General features: G+C 43.9%; 1 protein-coding gene across 4 annotated transcripts in view; it reads left to right on the top strand.

Moving 5' to 3' along the window:
• GALNT9 (polypeptide N-acetylgalactosaminyltransferase 9) overlaps window positions 1-22,949 on the top strand; it is a 267,777-nt gene that overhangs the window by 45,996 nt on the left and 198,832 nt on the right. Inside the window, exon 1 of one of the 4 annotated variants that reach the window (XM_048821747.2) lies at window positions 4,693-5,152. The exons of 1 other annotated variant lie outside the window; for it this stretch is intronic. In XM_048821747.2, the coding sequence (XP_048677704.1) occupies window positions 4,909-5,152 (244 nt within the window). In that variant the 5' untranslated portion in view covers window positions 4,693-4,908. Of the gene's footprint in view, window positions 1-4,692; window positions 5,153-22,949 lie in introns of those variants that run through there. 2 more of the 4 variants (XM_048821748.2, XM_048821746.2) reach the window with 2 other exon arrangements.

The following is a 22,949-nucleotide window of genomic DNA, read 5'->3' on the forward strand; positions in this document are numbered from 1 at the left end:
CTCCCTAGGTAACGCATTCCAGTGTTTCACCACCCTCTTAGTGAAAAAGTTTTTCCTAATATCCAATCTAAACCTCCCCCACTGCAACTTGAGACCATTACTCCTTGTTCTGTCATCCGCTACCACTGAGAACAGTCTAGAGCCATCCTCTTTGGAACCCCCTTTCAGGTAGTTGAAAGCAGCTATCAAATCCCCCCTCATTCTTCTCTTCTGCAGGCTAAACAATCCCAGCTCCCTCAGCCTCTCCTCATAAGTCATGTGTTCCAGACCCCTAATCATTTTTGTTGCCCTTCGCTGGACTCTCTCCAATTTATCCACATCCTTCTTGAAGTGTGGGGCCCAAAACTGGACACAGTACTCCAGATGAGGCCTCACCAATGTTGAATAGAGGGGAACGATCACGTCCCTCGATCTGCTCGCTATGCCCTTACTTATACATCCCAAAATGCCATTGGCCTTCTTGGCAACAAGGGCACACTGCTGACTCATATCCAGCTTCTCGTCCACTGTCACCCCTAGGTCCTTTTCCGCAGAACTGCTGCCTAGCCATTCGGTTCCTAGTCTGTAGCTGTGCATTGGGTTCTTCCGTCCTAAGTGCAGGACCCTGCACTTATCCTTATTGAACCTCATCAGATTTCTTTTGGCCCAATCCTCCAATTTGTCTAGGTCCTTCTGTATCCTATCCCTCCCCTCCAGCGTATCTACCACTCCTCCCAGTTTAGTATCATCCGCAAATTTGCTGAGAGTGCAATCCACACCATCCTCCAGATCATTTATGAAGATATTGAACAAAACCGGCCCCAGGACCGATCCTTGGGGCACTGCACTTGATACCGGCTGCCAACTAGACATGGAGCCATTGATCACTACCCGTTGAGCCCGACAATCTAGCCAGCTTTCTACCCACCTTATAGTGCATTCATCCAGCCCATACTTCCTTAACTTGCTGACAAGAATACTGTGGGAGACCGTGTCAAAAGCTTTGCTAACAGATTGTCTTTTCCTTTGCTTACTGTTATCTCCATCTTCAGCCTGCTGTTCTTCACTTGGGTGCTCATCTTAGCTAGGCACTGGGATTGCTGGAAGATGGAGGAGGACATCCACAGATGGGTGGCATTACACAACACTGTGTCTTGTGACATCTCCCAGCAGCTTCAGATAGATATTAATATGGGTGAGAAGACTGAGCCCTGTGGGACTCGTGGAGGTAGAGAAGTAATTAACCATCACAATAAGAGGCAGTATGGCCTAGTGGATAGGGCACAGGAGTGGGACTCAGAAGATTTGGAAGCTATTCCTGGCTCTGCCACTTGCCAGCTGGGTGACCTAGGGCTTGTTCCTTGCTCTGTGCCTCCCTTTCCCCATTTGTAAAATGGGGATCGGAGGTGATTGGAAAATTTTTTACTATATGTATTTTCATCGAAATATGCTGTTTCATTGAAGCCAAAATCTTGTGCAGAGACATGTCAATTTCAACCAAATTTTCATCTGGACCATTTCTGAGGTCCAGAGCTATCCTGCCTCTTCTGACTAGAGAGAGAGAATGGATAAATCTGACCCTCCCGAGAGGAAAACAGCCATTTTGACAGTTCCATTTCATGAAAACATTTGAAAGGTTTTGTTTTCATTCCAATATGAAATAAAAACAAATGTTGAAATCTGAAAAGTTGTCATAAAATGGAATGGTCAACTCTACTAATGAAACTGACCTCCTTTGTAAAGCGCTTTGAGATCTGCAGATGAAAAGTGTTATGTAAGAATTAGATAATATTTATTTGTTCAACATTCTGGGATTAGCCAGAGACAAGGGAGCAAAGCCACGTACGTGTATTTCTATTACTGTACTACTGCATAAGCACAAAAGATTACTCAAGCTAACCAGGTAAAATGTTTACTTAACAAAAGAAAATACTGTTATGGCCTAAACCATATTATGGATGAAATTATGCCTTTCAAAGAACCCATTTAAGCTACACTGGTGTGGAACACAAAAGGAAAAAAGAAAGCATGCTTGGTAAACTTCTGTGGTGGAAGAGGTGTTTTTTTTATTCACTCCTGGGACCAATTGCCTGCTAGAAAGGCTAAATCCAAAGTGAATTCTTGCAGCCAGCTTGTAAACTTGGAGTTTATAAGAGAAATACTGATGCTGACAGACTCTTAACTATATCAGCACCAGCAGGTGTTGCTATAATATATTAAATCATATAAAGGCATCTAATAAACTATGTTTGAGTATTAGTTCAGTGTATTTTCTTACATCAAACTGGTAGTTTCCAGGAAAATATAACTGCTATGACAGACTTTTAACAAAAATAGTACTAAAATAATGAAAACATAAGTTGGTCACTGGAAAGTTACAAAACGCAGTCCCTTGAAGTCAGTTTGAATTTTGCTTTTGCCCTCAGTGAGATCAGGATCAGCCCCTACATTATGTAGTCTTAGAGGTTTTAATTTTTGTGTAGAATAAGCGTGATTAGTCTATTCAAAATAGCCCAGTCCTGTCCTGGCTGAAAGCTTATGCTCAAATAAATTGGTTAGTCTCTAAGGTGCTACAAGTACTCCTTTTTCTTTTTGTGAACACAGACTAACACGGCTGTTACTCTGAAACCTCTTTGAGAGTGGTAAAGCTACAAAGTTCTGCGGCCCATGTTACGCCATTAAGCCAATTCTGCCCCTCTGCTTCACTGTATAGGGAATCTAAATGAGCCACAAAGGACCAGGAGAGAATTTCCCCAACGCAGATTGTAAGTGGCCCTGCAATGCCACACCTTGCAAACTCCAACATAAGGGGCATGCTGTGTGCAGGAGGGTGTATAGCATGGAATGCTGTGGAGATTCTGTCCTGCAGTACAGCCCAGAGGCAGCCTTGGGGAGGCTGCAGTAACTTAGAATAGGCCCAAGGGTGCTCTTACTCTGGGGTTGTGACCCCTGCAACAGTGCAACATGGCATAATGCCAACCTCCCTCCCCTCCCCCTAGGGCAGCATCTTCTCTATGGTGTCCCTTAGGATACACAGCACAGAAGGTGGCTCTGAGAATCTATGAACGTTCTAGTTATTGAACAGCTCAAAGTTTATGGATGTTCAGAACTGGCGTTTTTGTGTGGATCTGCATTCTAGCAACCTTGCATAATTATGCTACCTTACTGGTCTGCCTTCAAAGAGGGATAGAGCCAGTGAGGTTTCTGTTGACTTGGAGGCAGAGCACTACTTAGCTGCTAGACTGCATTGTTACTGGCACAGAAGGATGTTATCATTTTCAGTCCTTAAGTCAATCAGAAGCTGCTAACTGAAGGAGTTTGTCCATCTTTTGTTAATGAGGCTTACGGCTTGGAGATCTTGTGGGATCTTTGGCTGGATGTTCAAATAGCAGCAGTGGCCTAGAGAACTTTTCTCCCTCTGTGTTGGGCAAAAAGGCTGAAACTTTTGAACGCAGACCTGTTCCTAGTTGTTCTCTCCTTTAGTTGGGATCAGTAGTCAACACACTCCACTTGGGATAGCTCCAGATAGGAAGTGTGAAAAATCGGGAAAGGAAGTGGGGGATAAGCACCTATATAAGAAAAAGCCCCAAATAGCGGGACCGTCCCTATAAAATCAGAACATCTGGTCACCCTAGCTATGACTGAAGATCATTAGGAAACTCAGCTGGTGCTGAATATAGCTGCCTTCTGCTTAGCGCTACCTCTTGCTGGGAGCATACCACCCTGACTTGAATTCATTTCCAGGTGCAATTCAAGGTGTGATGCCTATAAAACAGTTTCAGCCCTACCTTAGAAGACTGTCTTTCTCCTTGCGTTCGTGGGATGCTCAAGGTGGCTTATCCTCGGTATTTTTGGGCTGGGGCAGGGCGTTCCCAGTGGAGAATAAAAAGAATGGCTATTTTTAGGATTGTCGGTTTAAATGCAAGAAATCGCAAAATCCCACAAATCCAGGCAGAGCGAACTAAGCAGCTTTCTCCGCCCTCTCCGGGGAGAAGGCGGGATCCCATGTGCTTGACTCGACTCTCTCAGAAATCAGGTGCACTGGAAGGCACCTTTGTCTTGGATGGTTCAGACACAAGGAATCCTGCCTCTTGCCAGGGGCTCAGGCTGGGTGACCCTTGTGGTCCTTTCTCACCCCTAGGGCTCGGCTTCGGTCCCGTTCCCCTCCCCTGACCCGGTGGGGCAGCCGGTGCTGTGGAAGGCGGAGCCGGGCAGGCTGGCCCCACGGGGGGACGGGAGGGCTGTTTGCAGCCTGGGGTGAGGCGCAGGGACCTCCGGCTGCAGAGACAGGCTGCCCTGCCCGGGCTGCGGGAGGGGGACCCGGCGGCACCCCGGGGAGCAGGTTCCCAGCCGGCTCAGGGGCAGGGAGCGCGCAGGGGGGCCGAGGCCGTTGGCTGTCGAGGCGCAGAGCAGGTCCCGCCAGCGCCCCCCCAGGGAGGGGGCAGAGGGTCGCCCCCCCCCCGGCCTGCGGAGGGGCGGAGCGGCCGGGCCGCCTGCCTGCCGCGGCGCGTCACTTCGCACCGGCGCCGTGCGTTGGGAGGGGAGGGGAGGGGAGGGGGCGGCCGGCGGGGGCGGGGCGAGCCCGCCGCACCACAGCCAGCCGGAGCCAGCGCGGGCCGGCCGCTCCTCTCGCGCCGCGCTGCTGCCTGCGCGCGAAGCCCGGGGGCGGGCGGAGAGCGGGGCGGGGGGCAGCCGCGTGCCGCCGCGGGCGGTGGGGGCGGCCGCTGAGGAGCCGTTGGGCCGGACCCTCCCCCCACCCAGCTCCGCGCTGGCCGCAGGGGGGAGCCGCCCGCCCGCCCGCCTGCCCGCGTGGTGCTGAAGGACAGCTCCGCGCCGCCGGCCGAGGGGCACTGGAGCCGGCCCCGCCGTCCATGCCGCCGCTGCCCGGGCCGGCCCGGCTGCCATGCCTTGAGGCTCCCGGCGGCTCCCATGGCGGTGGCACGGAAAATCAAAACTTTGTTGACGGTGAACATCCTGGTCTTCGTGGGGATCATCCTCTTCTCCGTGTACTGCCGGCTGCAGGAGCGCTCCCCGGAGCTGGTGCAGATCGTGCGGAGCGCCGACCGCCGGCTGCGGAGCCGCCACGCCAAGGGGCTGGGCGGCCTGAGCGAGCGGGAGGCCATCCTGCAGCGCCTGGACCACCTGGAGGAAGTGGTGTACAACCAGCTCAATGGTGAGCCGGGGGCACCAGCAGCCCGGCCCCCTGCGGGAGGGGAGAGCGGGCGGCCTGGAGCTCGCTCCTCCCTGGGAGCAGAGCCGGTCGCCTCCCGCCCATCGGGGGAGCACGTGGGGAGTGGTCCCGGGGTGCCCGCTGGGGAGGGGGGAGGGTAGGACTCCCGCCTACGGCTTGTGGTCAGTGTCGCCTGTTGGATGCGAAGGTGGCGGCCGGGGAGGTGGAAGTGAACAGAGGGGGGTGGGGAAGGGGAGGGAGGTGTGTGTCCAGGAGTAGTTGTGAATTCTCTCCAGTTTCCAGGTCTACAGGTTGCCCCAAAGTTTGTTGGTCAATATTTTTAAAGTAAGGGGTGGATGGGAACTGTGTGTGTCCGCACTCGGGCACAGAGTTAAAGATCGGATTTATTAGCAATCCGTGTGTAACCTAGAATCACATTGTCATGTCTGGTTTCAACATTTACTTTCAAAGCCACGTCTGTTACGTTCTTAGAGTATGCATCTTTTGTCCCATTGTTGATAGTACCATGTGGTTCTTTAATGACACTGGCACTTAAATCTGATAAGATCTTGGGGGGTGATAACAAAGCATGCATCTCTCTTTTTTTTTTTTTGCTGGACTCAGTTCTGATTCACCAGCCTTGAAAAATCTCGTTAGATACACAAATGAGATCATGTTCCATGATAGATAGAACATGTTAATTGATCAAAGTTACTATACCCATACTAGTCTTTCATACAGAAACTGGTTCTGGAATGATAAGTGCATTGAAATTTTTAAAGATTCATAAACTGCTGAATGTGAAATACTAGGGGATTAAGTATATAATTAAATACATGAGTGCTTTGGACAAGAAGAGAGAGAAGGAATAAATGTTACATTTACAATATAATGTAACATATGCCTTACATTTAGTGCCAGATAAAACTTAGAAGTATTTTTAAATTATAGCAAATGTGCTTGCAATTGTACGACTCTTCTTAATCATAACATTGATTTAACACAGGCAACTGCAGCCCCAAAATGCAGAAAAACTCTAAGGTTAGTGTAAATGTATATTGCTGCCTCCTCTCCCCCCCCCCCCCGTGCTCTTTTCTGAATGAGGGTATAAATCTAAACAGTTTAGACTATTATGGTAATAAGTAGTGTACCCAGGCAAGTAATAACGTAGCACAGACTGTTCCCCCCTCATCTCCCTCACATATGCAAGTGTGTGTGTGTGTTTGTATCATATACATACAAATACACACAAATGAGCATGAGAGAGCTGTGTCTACAGTTGCTCAAAGGAGATGTCAAGAATAAGCAAATATAGGGATAAATCCTGTCCCCCAGCTGCACCACAGCACTAGGGGGCCTGGACTGCAGTGGATCAGTCCCCACCCTGCGCCCAGTGAACTGTGGGTACAGGTGCCATAAGGATGCTGTAGTGGCTGCAGTGCTGCCGAACCACAGGTTTTGGGGCAGATTCCTTCTTTCCAAGCCCAAATCCCCAATATCCCAGTTAATTGGGCTATGTGCTGGGGATAGGATTTGGCTCTTAGCGCACTGATTTTTAGTGACTGCGTGCATAAGGTGTGACTCTAGGTGGAATCTTAATACCAGGGAGATCAGTCCTGCTTGATAACTTCTCTTGAAGTCAATGGGAGCGCTCAGTGTGCCAGGCATATAGAGCCAGGCAGGCACCACTGCATGTCGTTGCTGTGGGCTTGCATCAAACAGGAAGTTCTTTGTAATTTCAGTTGTTTTTGTTGGCAATTTGCTGGGTATGGGGATCCATTTGTATTATATGCCATTTGGGCAACAAAAAGTCTCTGGGCCTTTGCTAAGTTACGTCAGTGAATACTCAGGCCAAGCTCCACTGAAATCAGTCGAGTTGCCTTGGTATAAGTGCATTCAGAACCAGGCTATCTATGTTTGGGTTAGGCTCATGTTTTTTCTCTTTGAACATTATGACTCATTATTTAGCAGGAAACACTTCGCTCTGACGCTGTAATTGCAAGTAAGTCGCTTTATGAAAGTGTTATGTACTGTCTTCGGGAAAGCCCATGATATTAGATACAGGTTCAAATTGCTCCAGAGCTGTGCAGTTTCATCCTGGTACACAACACTATTGCTCTACATCTAGGTTTCCCAAACTTCGTCATAATATTTGTCCTCTAAGGTGAGCGAGAGTTCCTAGGCCTTCTCTAAAGCTATCTTTTGTTGGGACCAGTAATCCACTAGGGATGCAGACTGTAATCATAAGGGCTCTGATCCTGCATTCCTTGTACACATAAAACACCCAGAGACATCAGTGGGAGTTCTGACTGAGTAATGGGCAACACAGGATGGGGCCTGGGGTCTGGCCAGTTCATTCATTTTCCCCCTTATTGTTGAGTCATTTCCACGTTGGTCTCAGCAAATGAAGAACCATCTACTGAGTACTTGGTATTTTGGTAAGGTTACCCCAGTATTCCATACTGGGCTCTGATTAAGCTTAGTCCTAAACAAAGAAGACCTCATTTATATTTTCCATGAACCTGTCTGAAGCGCCAGTCACAGAGAAAGGACCTTCCATAGGGAGACCAATTTCATAGTTTGAAACGTGCTGGTCAAAAAACCTGTCTCCCATATTTGTTTCCATTCAGCCAAGAATAAACTTCGTAGAACTCACCTTCTCTAGAAAGGAGGGGAAAAAAAAGAGGGGGGATGGGGAGTTACATGTGTATCATGTGCCAGCTCAAAACTGTTCAGCTGAAGTCCCTAGGCAACAACCATATTAACTTTCAATTCTGAGTAAAATGTACCAATATCCCTTCATCCATGCAATGCCCACAGAGATGCCCATACAAAAGTTCATATGTGAAAGCCACTGTAAGTAAATATAATCCTAAGAATTATATCTCATGAAACAGGAAGAATTTTTAGAATTGTATGAATAAGAATTGTAATGCATCCCTGTATAAATGTGCAAACATACATATTAAACAATTGTTTTCAATATACTGATCCTCTGGATTCCCATCATCTTAGAAGATACATATTTCTGAAAGCTTCCAGCATACCCAGCTGCTGCTTGCTGCAGAAGTAAGGCAACAAGGGGGAATCACATGACTCTAGAGTTTACTTGATAGGGTTTATATAAATCTGTTAGTTCATGGCTTTCAAAATATCTTCTGTAATGAACACTGAAATACTCTAGCTCCTGTTCATCCATCTATGTATTATCCTAAATTTGTTAAAATGTTTCTTTTCAGTGAATATTACTTATCTAAAAGTCAACACTGATATTATGGCAGAAATAACAGACAGTGATTTATGAAATAGAATAATGATAATTTCTGATCGTTCTGTTTTTTTTATCTTGCAGCACTATTTAATTGACTAGATTTTCCCTAATTAGTTCTGCATCTAACTCTGTTGCTAATAATTTACCACAGAGAGTGAAATATGTTTACTATCCCCAACTAGTGCATAAGCTTTCGTGCCAAAAGCAATTGAAGGGTCAGACTGCAATTTTACTGTAATAGCCTTTTTCCCTTTTCACTGTCTCTTTCCAGAAATACATAACAATCAATACAGCATGTAATTAGATTTCATTCAATCTGAAAAGATTAAGAGAGTTTTCATCTTCTCATTATGTATGCTCACATCATGCCTTCCTACCCATGGTTTCCTTATTAGACCTCTTTGCCCTATTAGGTTGCAGACGTGGAGGGATAACTTCTAAATATTCTCTTTAATTCAGCAGATTATCATTCTTTACACATAATAATTTGATTTTGTTCTCTTTGGAAAGATTAAATACAACCACAATTTTCAGTGTGATAAATGGGTCTTAAATTGCATATGTATTGCATGAAGGGAAGAAGTGGACATTTCACATAATTGCAGCACACAGACTTAAAATTATGTAAATAGCAAGTCCTGGACACAGAAGACTGATTCATGCAGGCTCTGACTTCTGATTTTAGAGTGTACTGGAAGCAAAGTGATTGCATTTAAAATTCAGTTGGGCAATCTGCATACTTAAGAGGTACAGCAGTATTTTTAAAAGGACAGTTTATCCTTTGCAGGCTAGGAACTGGTTGAAAATGAGCCTTTTCAAATTTCCATATGGGTGATAAGGGTTGGAAACAGGTTGCAAATGAATCATTTAAAATGTCCACATCAGATTTGTCAAAAAGAAGCTTTTACGGCTAGAGTCTTTCAGATGAAAGGTAATTCCTTTGCAGAAAGTAGAGGCAAAGCCATGTGTACAAGAGGGAGGATTAAGTGTGACTGCTAGCTTTGCATTAATGAAACTGCACCTTTCGGAGACCAGAGAGAGAGAAAAGGAGGACTTGTGGAACCTTAGAGACTAACCAATTTATTTGAGCATAAGCTTTCATGAGCTACAGCTCACTTCATCGGATGCATGCTGTGGAATTTCCACAGCATGCATCCGATGAAGTGAGCTGTAGCTCACGAAAGCTTATGCTCAGATAAATTGGTTAGTCTCTAAGGTGCCACAAGTACTCCTTTTCTTTTTGTGAATACAGACTAACATGGCTGTTACTCTGAAACCTGTCATTTAGCTTTAGTGGTTAGGAAAGCTCTCTCTTAGTTATTAATCCTCTGGTGAACACATAGATTGAGCCTCTTTAATCAATATTGCTCTGGGCTAGAAAGTTGAGAAGCTTATTTATTTATTTATTTATCTATTTTAAGAGAAAAATATTTCTTACCTACTGAGTTTTTCCAAAGCTCTCACTGCTCTCCTGGAAGAACACAATGGATGAAACCCTGGTCCCATTGACTTCAGTGGGGCCAAGGTTTTACCTAATATATAAGTAATTTTCATTCACGTATGATACTGTGTATTGCAAGTACAATATGTTTAAAGGTGATGAGCTGTACAGTCATTTCAACCAGGGGGGTAACATTTTACGCCAACTGTGCAATGGTGTCAGTGACTACATGAGGCGCAGGCAATGAAGAATCAGGCCTGTATTTCCCATCTAATAGTGGGGGTTTCTTATCAAACATGTTTTATGCAGAATGTGTGCCTGATAGTAGTCTCGCACCTGTTTTACAGCAACATAACTCTATTAACTTCAGTTGAGTTCTTCCTGTTTTACACAGGCCAGAGATCAGCATCTGGCTCTGGGTGTTTTACATCTGGCAGGTTGCAAGTGATGAGTTATGGGGTTTTTGGTGCTGGTCAGACTACTTTATCCTTGGGGTTGGTGGTAGAGTGGCCTCTTCAAAGATGATGTGGACAGTCCCTGTTAGTAGGTGTCCTACGTGGAACAAGGCGGTAGTCTCAGTCCCGACGGGACACAATGGGGGCTGGTGTTAGCAGTCTCAGAGCAGTAGTCAAGGACTGTGGACATGGAATCCGAACAACCTTTCCGTTCTTAGACTGGCCCCTCCACGTCAGGAAGCTAGAATGGCAGCTGCTCTACTGGTGTGTCTGAATCTGCTCTCTCACGCACATTTAAACTGGTTTACCTCCACTGAATTCGGTGGAGTTACTTCTGATTGACCCCGGCGTAGGACAGCGCAAAATCAGGCCCCCATACCTGTTTCATGGATGAGCAAGTTTTCAAGACTGTCTTTTGACCAACTCTAATTCATTTAAAACAGAGGTTTCAACGGCTATTTAACAAATGGAACAGTACAAGAGGCAAGCACCATTACTTGTTAGTATGCATTGCTCAATACAATTAATAAGGTACCTTGCCAGAGTAAATGCTAAAGGAAAACTTGGGTAATAAACTAGGTGAAAGCTTATGTTCAAATAAATTTGATAGTCTCTAAAGTGTCACAAGTCCTCCTTTTCTTTTTGCGGATACAGACTAACACAGCTGCTACTCTGAAACCAGAGAGAGTCTTCCATTGTAACTATTTAATTTGATTATCCCGTGATGCTAACACACATCTGATAACATTAGCACTTAATTATTCTCAAGAAACAGCCACTCAGTTTGGGGGACTGCTCTCAGCCCTGCATTTATCTCATTATGTAGGGCTCATTCCTGCAGTGCCACTGGGAGCCTTTCAGGACGGCAGGATTGGGTGATGTGCAGGCAGGAGGAGAAAGTATCAAGCAGATTTATTAAAAAGGCTGTGCTGAGTTTATCCGTTAGTCAAATGGCATAGGATAAATATTTACATATTTCAAGCCAGTTCCTCAAGCTAGTGCAAATCAGCATTGCTCCAGATCTGGCCTTCCATGTGGCAAAATGACTGTAGAGGCTCCAGGACTTCTTTCTGATCTCATGTCAGTTTTACCACAGTAGGAGAATCAAGCCCACGCAGTGCATCACGGTTTTCAAGAATTTTAGGGCTCACATCTCCACTGCTTTGGCCCTTGCATAGTCATTTACCTGTGTAAAGCTGCATGTAAAACACAACCCAATCAGAAAGGTAGCATTTGCACCCACTTTGCATGGTTTTAAATGACAACACAGTGCGGAATTGGACCCTTAAAGTCCCAGGGTGAAATTCTGGCTCCATTGAAGTCAATGATAAAACCCATTGATTTCAACTGGACTAGGATTTTACCCCACAACATTTAAGGGGGAAAAACCATGAAGAGTAGATTTATGGGTTGACTCCATAAAAAGTCAACACGTTCCTTTATTTATTTATTTATTTTTTCCAAATACAACAAATATACCAAAATACCACATTGATCATAATACACAAAGTGAATCAAGAGGGTTAGAGTAAAGGGAGGGGAGGGGAAGTGACATATCTATCTGCAGGGTCTATGTTAATCATAGACCTCTAAAAAGGCAGCCCAAATTGCTTTGAATTTTTTGGGCATTCCCTTTGTGCGGAATGCCAGTCATTCATTAGCTACAAGGTCAGTTGTATCACTGAGCCACACCTCAGTTGTTGGTGGGGATTACTGTCCATTTTTGCAGGATTAATTGTTTTAATGACCAAAGCTGCATGTTGGAATCATGCCGTCTTGTTTAGGTTGATGAGGAATATATCCAAGAATGAAACTTAGAGTGGGAGAGGGAAAGCTCCAATTTAGCATCCAATATCAAATTGGTGCTTTGACTCACCTCATACCAGAAATTCCCAAAACATATGAGCTAATGTATCCCCAAGGGAGTTACCAACTGTATTCAGCATTAATGAGACCCATTACCATTAGCCTATGTGGGGATCAGTAAATTCGAAAAAGCTGTAGTCTCAGGTCTGTTAGCCTTTTGCTTAAGTCTGTGTGCCAGCAGCTTGCCAGCTCTCTTGCCAGATTCCCAGTAGTTTTGCTTCAAACAGAATAAAACAAACTCAGCCTTTTTGGACAGAAGTTTGTTGATTTCATATCTTTGATTGATAAGCGTTCTGAGTATCTCTGGGGATGGCGCAGAAGCAGTGTACATTCAAGGCCTTAATTTCTTTTGCAAGAGTATCAATTCTGTGTTCTCTCCATTTCTTTTTAAAAGTGATATAAGAGATGATACAGGTTCTGATGAAGCCTTTAAAGGCTTCCCAAAGTGTGGGAGCTGATGAAGTGGTGGGGGACATTTTTAAAAAAATTCTAACTCTGGATGGATGGAGTTAACAAATGGTGTATCAAACAGCAGAGAGGTATTTAATCTCCACATTTTAGTTGAGGGTACATACCCTGGGGGCCTAAAAGACATCTGTGTAGGAGCATGGTCAGATATAACAATAATACCAATGTCACAGTCAGTGACAAAATTGATCTTGTCTTGTGGCACTAAAAAATAGTCTTGTGACACTAAGAAATTCAACTAAGACTATGTTGAATGAGCTGCAAGGGGGAAAAAAAAATAGTCTCTGGCTGTAGAAACTCCACACGTTTCGTAGGCCTAAATCAGCCATGTATGTATGAAGTACCTGATGAGCATTTGTGTTTTTATATAGAGATGGAGAAGATTTGTCAAGAAATGGGTCTAGACTTTTATTAAAGTCTCCAGTTGTTATAATAGCATGGCGGCCCATGTCATTTATACTTATAAAAATTATGAAAAAAACTGGAATCGTCCTGGTTTGATGAAAGTATTGAAAGTGTCTTACTGCATTGTGCATCTGATGTACTAATAGTGGTTTTCTATAGAATATATATATATATATATATATGTATTCTTTTTTGCTTTGTAGCTGGTAAGCAAACATATTCTGACATAAATCATGTAACAGTTTTATGGTTGACTCATTTGTTTATTACTTTTCTGTCTAACATATAGAAATGGAATAATTTGTACTGTGTAATATTAAAATTAACATTTACAATGGTGCCAAAGAAAAAATAGTTATTTGACTGATGTTATTTTACTGTATTTGAAAAGATGTTCCATGTTCTGTTCAATTTCTTTGTGAATCTGGTTAGAGTTTGGATAGTATATGAAGCACCATCATTTTTCTAGTGGAGAGCTAATACAATTTGGTTTTTTCATCTGTGTCAACTGACTGGCAGATTTAAGGGTTTATACTGACCATAAAACATGGCTGTGATTTAAACCATTGGATTGTTGTTGCTTTCTTGTTTTGTTAGTTTGTTTTTTAAGTAAATAAAGGAAGTGAAAAATCAAGAGTATCATTTAAAAATGCAGTTTCAGGCACTGAGCACATGGCTTTTCTCCAAGGAAATAATAAGATTTATGACTCTAAGGAACAAAAATGAGTCATTTTTAACCAATCTCCCTTTTATTAATGCCCTTCTCTAACCCCTCTAGTGCACATGCTCTCTTACTATATGTGGCAAACTTTTTTGTTTGTAGATTTGGACTTGTTGGTCCCTTCCATCATTTCTTTTTATACTAGTAAGCTGGACAAAAAAAAGAAAATAACTTCAGGTGCTCTGGGTCATAGGAAATATGGGAGCCGTTGAGAGCAGAGGCACTGCGCTAAGAGAGTTTTAGCCCCATTGACTGAAATGGTCCTCTGAAACCCAGGACATTTTAGCTCCTGAAGAATGGAAGATCAGACATGAAGATCCTCCCCATTTCTAGGTATCCTGCTCGTAAGAGGTTCACGATATTTCAGGAAAGTCCATGAAATGTGGTAACAATATACTTTTTAAAAATTGGTTTATAACACTAGTTCTTTAAGGCTCCAGTTCATCAAAGCCCTTAAACATGTGCACATCTTTACAGGCATACTCAAATGTGTTGTTTTTCAGGCCCTGAATTTAGCACTGCATGTAAGCACATGCTTACTTTAAAACATATGTTTTTAAGTCCATCCCCATTCAGCAAAACACTTAAGTGCATGCTTAAGTTCCATTTCCTTAAAGTTAAGCCTGTGTTTAAAGGCTTTCCTGAAGTGGGGCCTAGCTGAATAGTAGTAACAATCAGAGAGGTCTCAGCCAAAGACCACTGAGGTCAATGGAAAGCCTCTCATTGATTACAGAGGATACTGGATGGGCCCCTAAGTAAGCTCTCAGTTCTGCTCATAAGGAACGTGTGAGTGAAGCTTCCATCTGTTGGAGAATGGGACTGCTATTGGTTTGAATGGTGCTTTCATACGGTTAGATTGAGCTCTTAACATTAATTAAAGAGGAGAAAATATAACTTAGCAACATTGTTCAGACAGTAGGGATGGCAAGGATCTTCACTGTACTTCTAAAGATTATCTCACTTTGCAAGGGATCACAGAATCAGATAATTTGCTCCCAGGTGCTGTGAATCAGATTGTCAAAGTGCGTGCCACAAAGAAATCCTGCCTGAGTGTTTGGTAAGTCTTATAAATTTAAAGCCTTGAAATAGATTGACTCATACAATCACCATGGTGTATCCCCACAAGGGTATGTGACAAAGGGGTGGGGGGAAGGGTCATAACCAGATCTACCCATGGCCGGTGACAAGATAGGAAGGGACAGGTGAAAACACCAATTTACCCCATGGCCTCCTTAGGAAAAATAGCTTATGAAGCTACATCAAAAGCACTGAAAATTAAGGTTGCCCTGGGTTACAGACAGTAACTTAAATGTAATGGCTGTCAGTGGATAGCCCAGTCCAAGTATGCACAGCTCCTGGAGGCCTGTAGCTCAACAGGAGTAGAGTCCTACTCATATTTTGATGACTCTTGTCCTCTTTTCTCAATCCACAACCACGATGCCATGGAAGTGGCCATGCACGTATGTGATACTGCAGTAGATGGAAATGTGATTTCATTGTAAATAGAAGTGTGGCCATTTCTGTCATGTGACTGTTTGGGTTTTCATGGCAGTCGTGGTACATTTTTGACCATTCCTAGTGCTCTCTCTGATGCTCAGATTTCAGAGAGGATTCAGTGATCTGTTACAATGTAACCTCATATGTCAGCAACCTTTAAACTGGTAATATACAGCCCATAGGCCAGGTTCTCTCCTGAACCACAAGTCACTTGGCTCAGGGCTGAAGAAGGTGTCATCCGGGAGTAGTCTACTGTTCTGCAGTTCTGAAGCTGCCCAGGCTCCTCTGACTGAAGGGGGCTGCTTTAATGTAAGATAGCTGACTAGGGAGCCCCCCTTAGGGAGCCCCACTGTGATTGCTTTAGGGGAGATCTACTCCACCTCTACCACTCTTCCCTTGATACAGCCCCTATGCCAAGGGAGAGGAAACTGGAGCAGGAGGTGGCTCTACTGGCTTTCCCACCACAAGAATTTCTCAACTGATCACACTACATTCCCTGTGCACCACTCAGACAACACTAAGGGGGTGAAACGTACTGAACATCTGGCCTCATAAAAATTAATTGACCTGTTTGTCCATCTTGTCCATTCCCTCACTTGTGCAAAAGTATCTGCTACAGCACTTTCAGGATCTAATATAAATCAAGCAATGTGGGGGTTTCTAGTGCTTTTCTTGGGAGACCGTTCCCTAGTCAGGAAGACTTCATTTTTAGGAAATGATTTTTAGACCAGCTTAACTATAGTTTTTTTTTTCAATTTCATTTCATTACCCCCATTAACCCATGTAGGCAGTTGGATCTTTCAAGAACCTAGCAAACTCATGGATAATCCAAAATAATTAAAAAAACCTTCCTCTTACCTTGGTTTTTACTCTGGAGCAGTGGCACAGACGGTTAGTGGTCCTCTGAAACAGAGGCGATCAAGGTTAATGTTGCCATTACAGGCTGATTTATAAATCACGCAGGGACTTTCTTACATTGATCTGTCATTTGGTTTATTATATTCTAAAACAACATATTTCAAAGTCTGTGATCCTTACTTAGGGCTAAATTCAGCCCGAAAATGTGTGTAGAAATCCCACAGACTTCAGTGGAAGTTGGCGGGTGTTATTTGAGGGCAAAACTTTTCCCCCATTTGGCACACAATTTAAGTGCTTAGGGAACGTGTGCTTATTGTTTTGGCCTCTTTTTTCCCTGGTGATTGCATTAGTACCATATTTCAGTGATTTAGTTGACTCAGAATCCAAAAAAAGCTTTGCATTGGTTCTGTTCCTTATGTTAGATTGCCCAACCTCCTTTCAGTTCTGAATGATGGGTTTGGTTTTTCTTTTTGTAATTTGTGCATCCTCTAGCTGAGAAGCATATTGAGTGAGGCTGTTTGCAGGACCAGATCTGATCATTGTAGCTTTGTCATTCAGACTCTGGAAGTAAGAGGACAAAATTAATGAATTGCCTCAGGAAAAGGAACACCTGCTCACTGACTGCCATCAGATTAAGCTACCCAAGTGTCTTGTTTGTCCATCCTTGCTAACTGGTATTGTGCCTTGGATGATGTGGGTGAGGGAGACAGCTTCTAACTCTACTTCATCAGGATGATGGAGATAGGGGAGAGGCACTCTTGCTGCCAGATGTTAGGGCTGAACTTGTGAGGACTGCTGGCTGGCCATTCTCAGTGGAGAAGGATCCCAACTACTGTTAGTCTCTCTATTTTGTCAGTTAGAAATCATCAGCACCAGAAATCATGCCTAAGTAGCCAAAAAGTCAGTGTCTTGGATTCTCTCCTGCACTTGAGATATGCTTGGAGTATCAGGGAGCCAGTCATGCCTCCCTGGTGCATTTGCTTCAGCCCCATCTGCATAAGTTAGAGCACCTTCTTAGAGGCTTATGCAAACTGGCTAAAGTTCTTATGGGATCTTATACCATTTGTGAGTTGGTATAGTGCAGGTACACTCCATCCTACCCTCAGCACAGCCCTAACGCCACTTGACCCACCCACTAGACTAGGACATGTATGTGGAAGAGGACAGCTGGTGTCAGAGCCATCTATATCCTTTCATCCCAGCTAAGCTTCCCTTCACCGGGAGAAATCTCGGCTGGACAGTTAGGGCTAGATTCCACCACCTGAGTACCAAAAAGTGGCCAACACCAAGGGAGAAAAATCTGGGCCTCTGTGCACAAGAAAGAGCTATAGAGCAGAATTGTGGAGGGCTTATATAAATAACCCAGCTGGCTTCAAAGGAACTATGCGCTCACTAGCGTAAGGACACCAATCTAGCCCACAGTGTACAAAGGCGTAATAAAACTCAGATTGCTGCAGATTGGTACTTTATCACTGCTTGATACAAGTGGTGCAGTCGTTTATGTAACCCGCCCCAACTATGCTTTAACATGTGATAAGTGGATCTTTAATGAAAATAGAATCTAGCAGGTATTTTTCAGCTCTTCCTTCTCTCTCTTGCATAGGCTGCCATAAATATTCATATAATGTGAGCACAAGTATCATGTATGGAGATTTATCAAATGCTTTATTAGTCTCCATAAGGACAAATATGTAACAGGTATTGCCATGCTCTGCAAAATATTCCCAGCTCCACAGTTCTGGGAGGGTTGTCAGTCTCTGTGGTATTGACAATATGTTATTAGTTTGTGTCCCGAAGAGGGTTACTAAAAGACTTGTCTGTAATGAATTAGCAGTTGTGTTTGGACAGAGTGAATAAAAGTGAAGTGCAAAGAAAGAGATAACTTTAGAAAGCAAGCCACATTCTCCCCACCCCTTTCCCCAATTCCCTGCCTCAGTATTGTCATCATCATAACTAATTGCTTAGACAATATAGAGGTATCATCATTTGTACAGTATTCCTTGATGGCTTTTTTCAGATCAGCTTGAACAGATGTTTTGTTTACTGGTTGTTTTTCTGTATGGGGAAAATGTTCCAAATTCTCACCTCTCTCATGTGCTGTTGAAGTCAATGGCCCAAATTCATCCCTGGTATCATTGCAATGCTTTCCAGTGATGAATTTGGCCAAATGAAACTATTTCCAGCAATAGGGCGATCAGGATATGGCCAGCTACACTGTTGTATGAACAGCATGGAGGAGTTGTATCTTCTGATCTTCCCAGGCATTAGTTTCAGTAAGACTGGGAACAGGATCATTTCATTTGAGGGTCCATGAATTTTGAATGATATAGAACCCTAGAATTCTATCCACCTATTGTACTCACTGTGACAAAGCTCTGTCCTCATCTCCATGGGTCCCACGTTTCCTGGCAGATTTCGCTAGCCTCAGAGGCTCACTGTGACCCTCCACGTAACCCTTCTCTCTCTAGAGAGAAGGGTCACAGTCTACTGAGCCATTTTCATCATAAGCCAGCAAGGAAGGTGAGGAGAAGTTATCCTTCCTTGCACAGTCTCTGTTGTCTCCCAGTCTCAGTGATTAATCAGGGGCCAAAGGTGATGGTGGGGGAGCCTGGACCCACCCTCTACTCCGGGCTCCAGCCCAGGGACCCTAATAGTACCAGCTATGGTAGCTGACCTTTTAGAAACATGACATGTACAATTCCCTGGGCTACTTCCCCCACAGCAGCCCTCACTTCCTCAAGCTCCACTTCACCCTTACCTCAGGGCTTCCTTCCTTGTACCCAATATGGTGTGTACTACTCAATCTCACCAACAGCACAACTTCCTCCCACAGCTCCTGACATGCACCCCCACCTGACTAACTGGGAGGCTTTTAACTAGTTTCAGCCAGCCCCTGATTGGCTTCAGGTGTCCCAATCAACCTAGCCTTCTGGAAAGTTCTTAATTGGCCCCAGGTGTCTTAATTGACCTGGAGCAGCTGCTATTTCACTTATCCTGGTACCAGGGATTTGTTTAGCCTGGAGCTAATATATCTGTCTCCATCTACTTTTCTATAGCCATCTGGCCTTGCCCCGTCACATCACATTTCCCTTATACTATCGTATCTGAACACCTCACAATCCTAAATGGATTTATGCTCACAACACCGCGGTGTGCTGTGGTATTATCTCTATTTTACAAATGGGAACTGCGGCCCAGAGAAACTAAGTGACTTGCCCAAGGTCACAGTAAGTCTATGGTAGAGCGGGGACTTGAATCCAGATCTCTTATGTCCTCGGCGAGTGCTCTAACCACCAGACCATTCTTATTTTCATGCAGGAAACAGGTGCTCTTTGTAGAGGAGCTTAATTTTCTTCAATGGTATCCACCCAGAAAGCAGGAAATCCCCCCTGCATTCTCAGCAAGGATAAAAAAGTTTGCCTTTTGTTTAGTTTTTGTGGGGTTTTTTGGTAGGGCGATAAGGGTTAATTGGTTGTTTTCATCTGGATTCTTTTATGCTGGTTTTTGTATTTTATTTGGCAAGGGAGGCCTTGTTGCCCTTTTAGAAATTGAATTAATTTTTCTACAGCTCCCAGATGCCTCTAGGAAATGCTTTAATAAATAAAAATGTATTTTTATTATATTAACTCATTTTCCAACAGGCTTTGTGTTGTAGAAAAGGTTGGCAGTGTTTTTTTCCCCCATGCATACCAAACTGAAAGCAGTGATAAAACTAAATATATTCCTTGATTGAAATAGAATTGTCTAACCCAAAGGTTAGTTTTCCTTGGGATTAAAATTTGTTGTCACTTATAGGTTCCTTGTTGAAGATTCCTAGCCAACTAGCCAAATATAGAATGAGACTATTGATAGCCATGCAGTTTCGCATCTCCAGAGAAATTCAGTGCTATTAGCGGCCACTTTACTACCAACATAAGCCAGTTGATTAAAAAGATTTTGATGCCTGATGTGTTGATGTCAGCCAACAGACTGGGTTTACATAGTTCTATAGAATTGTTTTTATTATAGTAGCACATAGAGGCTCTGATCAGGGAGGTAGGCCCTATACACACATGTAATAAGACAGTTCCTTTCACAAAGAGCTGACAGTCCTAGCACATGATGAGGTGTAGGTGGGTACAACAAGGAGATGGGAATGAAGCATGAGGTAATATAGGATGTTTAATATAACAAGCAGCAGTCATGCCACACAACTGCTTAGCCATTGAATTATTTGATGCCTACAAAACACTCAACAATGAGTAGGGTAGACAAGAAAGGAAGGCTGGTCCAGTGGGTAGGGTGCTAGCTTGGATCTTTTATTTCTCAGCTCTGCCACGAACTTCCGGTGTCACTTTGGACAAGTCACGTACTGTCTCTGGGCTTCAGTTCCCCAGATGTAAAATGGGACAATAGCACTTCTTTATTTCCTGGAGGTGTTGGGAGGATAGATATAGTAAATGATCGTTAGGTGCTCAGATACTACAGTAATAACATCGATATAAATACCTAAGGTGAGAGAAAGATGCACAGAATCCATTACCTGATTACTTTCTGTTACTGTTACAAAACAAATGGGGAAGGGGTTGAGGTATTCTATTGTTTCCTGTCCTATGCTAAGATTGTAAGCTCTTTGGGGCACAGAATGTAAGAACATAAGAACGGCCCTACTGGGTCAGCCCATAGGTCCATCTAGCCCAGTATCCTGTCTTCCGACAATGGCCAATGCCAGGTGCCCCAGAGGGAATGAACAGAACAGGTAATCATCAAATGATCCATCCTGTCGCCCATTCCCAGCTTCTGGCAAACGGAGGCTAGGGACACCATCCCTGTCCATCCTGACTAATAGCCACTGATGGACCTATCCTCCATGAACTTATCTAGTTCTTTTTTGAACCCTGTTATAATCAAATGCCTTTCATTTTACTACATCTGGGCAGAATGCCTACTGCAATGGGGCCTTGATCCCTCTCTAGGGTTCTGTAGGTGCTATCATAATATAAATGAATCCAAAGTTGTAGAAAACAAGTCAGAGAGTGTAGCCCCTTCCAAACCTTGGTCAGAGAGCATAGTACCATCATTCAGTTTTGGTGACCGTTTGACCTATAGGTAGGAATTAGTTTTAAGTGATCTTTGGAACTAAAAAGAAATATCTCCTGTGTGCATTTGCAACATAGTCTGCTAGAGCTTTTCATCATTACAAAAGGCTTGTTTAGCATTAAAAATAAATACATCTGACAATGTCAGTGCAATTATAAGTTCAGTTCCCTTTAAGATATGTGTCGCTGTAAGCACAGCATTTTTTAAAAACCTTTAACTCTCCCTTAGTGTTTACTTAAGACTGGGTTAGATCTAAAACAGCTGTGTAGAAGACTAGCAGTGGTGGATTAGCCACTGGGCCAATAGGGCCCATGCCCAGGGGCCTGGCCAAGTGGGGCACCCCCGTGTCCCAATCCACTCCGCCCTCCCGGCACTCCTGTCGGGGAGCGGGGGAAGCCCCCATGCCCCGAGCCCACTCCCCCGAAGGAGTGATGGGTGGAGGGGGCAGGGCAAGCCCCCGTGCCCCAACCTCATTTTCCTGGCAGGAGTGCTGGGAGGGGTTGGACTGCAGGCAGAAGGGGTGGGGAGGGGCCCCCATTTGCTCTGGCCCAGGGCCCCACAAACCCCTAATCCGCCTCTGAAGAGTAGAGAAGTCAGTGGTAAGACCCTCCACCCTATGTGTGACTTTATTAAGACTCCCTGGATTGAGTCTGTTCACAAGGGCAAGAGCAGGAGCTGCATACCTGATACTCCCACCCATGGGAGTATATTGTATGTAGTCCTCATTTACGCAAAAGTTATGCAATATGCAATGAAAAACTTGGAATGCACAGGGCCAGATTCTGATCTAAGTCCCTCCAGTTTTATACTGGGGTAACTATTGTCTTCAGTGGAGTTATTTTGTAGCTGATCCCCAACACTACAATAGCTCCATCTGCCTGAATTAGTTTTTATCCAACAGAGAACTGATTCCCAAACTGAGGTGGCTTCCTAGCAGGTGTTATTAGTCAATGGAGTTATCATTGTATGATATCTCATGGTATCTCACTGTATATAACCTAGTCACTCTTGCTGTCATTGGGGATGAGATTTTATTCCCTCTTCACCGCTCCTTGTCTTTCTTTTTTTTTTAAAGCCCACATAACCATTAACTATTTATGGGCATGTTTGCAGACATAAGGTTATTTTTTTCATTTGATTGCACTGAATCTGAACTGCTTATTAATCTGATTCTTTGTCTCCCTCTTTTCTATCAATGCATTCTAAAGTACATAAAATAGGGCTTAAAACTGCTGTTCATGTAATTAGAAGAGCAAACAGAAGGTAAGCAAAGATTGAAGAAAAGCTTACATCAGCGAACAAAGATACAAGACTAGTTTTGAAGCTGGGACAGTGCCATCCATTGCAATGCCAACATGCTACAGGCATACACTGCATCAGAAGGAAAAAGGTGGGACTGGCAAAGAGGGTGTGATTGGGAGCTATTCCTTCATTCCAATGGGCATTTCCGCATATGTTACAATATTAGTATTTAGGCATCTTTCCCCTTAAATCCTACTGAGAGGGAGTTGCAAAACAAGTTGTGCTAATGTGAAGACATACAAGAGGTCATGGAAGAATGAAAGCAATGAAATATGTTTTGTAATTATTTTAATAATAGACAAAGAGCATAAAGGAATATTAAGTCACTTCAGTGCTGGTGTTCCCAGAACAGGCTAATTAGATGTAAAGGGACGGATTGTGCTGTCATAGACGGGCATAGATTAGGTTACTACACTTCTGTGCCAGAGTATCTGAGA

Source organism: Caretta caretta, chromosome 15 (genome assembly GCF_965140235.1).
Source record: "Caretta caretta isolate rCarCar2 chromosome 15, rCarCar1.hap1, whole genome shotgun sequence".
Classification (NCBI taxonomy): domain Eukaryota; kingdom Metazoa; phylum Chordata; order Testudines; family Cheloniidae; genus Caretta; species Caretta caretta.